Genomic DNA, 914 nt, shown 5'->3' with positions numbered 1-914 from the left:
TAACTTGCGGTCATTTGTGATCTTGGCAGGAATAAGCTCCTCAAGATTATTAGTGGTATCAGAACCATCAATTGAACAAACACATCTTTTAACATCAAAAAATATTACCATCAACTAGAACATAACGGAGCTATAAGCTTAACTGTAATAGTACCATTTGGACACTGCCGATCATATTGCAGGAATTTTGGATTGCTTATCATGCTACGATTCATTATCACCAAATATTTGATTGCTTTAACGATAATGTAAGTTAAAATGTTTGCTTTTATCATATCATTCATATCTGCTAATGCATCCTTCCACTTTCAGCACAATCTTATCAATTACTGAAATCGATGCGCAATTGTTCGATTTAAACCTTAATTCTTTCAATAACAACAGGGCAGGCCGCAATGTATGTTTCATACCTTTTGTTAGTTTCAAATTTTAAACTGTTATATATTACTATTAGTGTTCATTTAAGCATCATACCTCCCGTAAAAGCTTATTTTAAATTTAAGTCACTGAACAATGGTAACCCAATAGGGAGATTAAATGGTGGTGGTCGAAGAAGAAATCGACCTAACCAATCAACGCAAACTCCGCTTCGCCAAGGATTACAAGTACTCCGAACTTTTGTTAGGGGTTTATTTCCAGAGCCTGGTAGAGGCTTCCCATATTATTCTCCATATGGTTATTATTATTATTATCCGTACTACATTTACCCTCGTTATTACTACCATTATTATGGATAATTGTTTCATTTTCTCCAAATGTCTTTGTATCATTGTGCGGACTTTAAATTTTAAAAATTATGCAAAGCTCTGTTTGTCGTTCTGTTCCATATCAAGCACAGATTGTGGATTGAATCAATGTTAAAAATATATCTAAGGTCTATGCGACACAAGTTTTCGTCATCAAAGTCTCCGCCA

At 34.1% G+C, this 914-nt stretch overlaps 1 protein-coding gene across 1 annotated transcript; it reads left to right on the top strand.

Annotated features, from left to right (window-relative positions):
- Positions 1 to 292: 292 nt before the first annotated feature.
- On the top strand, positions 293 to 737 carry LOAG_19247 (hypothetical protein; the record flags this gene model as incomplete). The annotated part of the gene is made up of 2 exons (XM_020451899.1): positions 293 to 397; positions 504 to 737. The coding sequence occupies 2 exons, from the start codon at positions 293 to 295 to the stop codon at positions 735 to 737; spliced, it is 339 nt and encodes a 112-aa protein (XP_020304293.1).
- Between the last annotated feature and the right edge of the window lie 177 nt (positions 738 to 914).

Source organism: Loa loa, assembly GCF_000183805.2.
Source record: "Loa loa unplaced genomic scaffold supercont3.3788, whole genome shotgun sequence".
Classification (NCBI taxonomy): domain Eukaryota; kingdom Metazoa; phylum Nematoda; class Chromadorea; order Rhabditida; family Onchocercidae; genus Loa; species Loa loa.
This window is presented reverse-complemented; position numbering and strand designations above follow the sequence as displayed.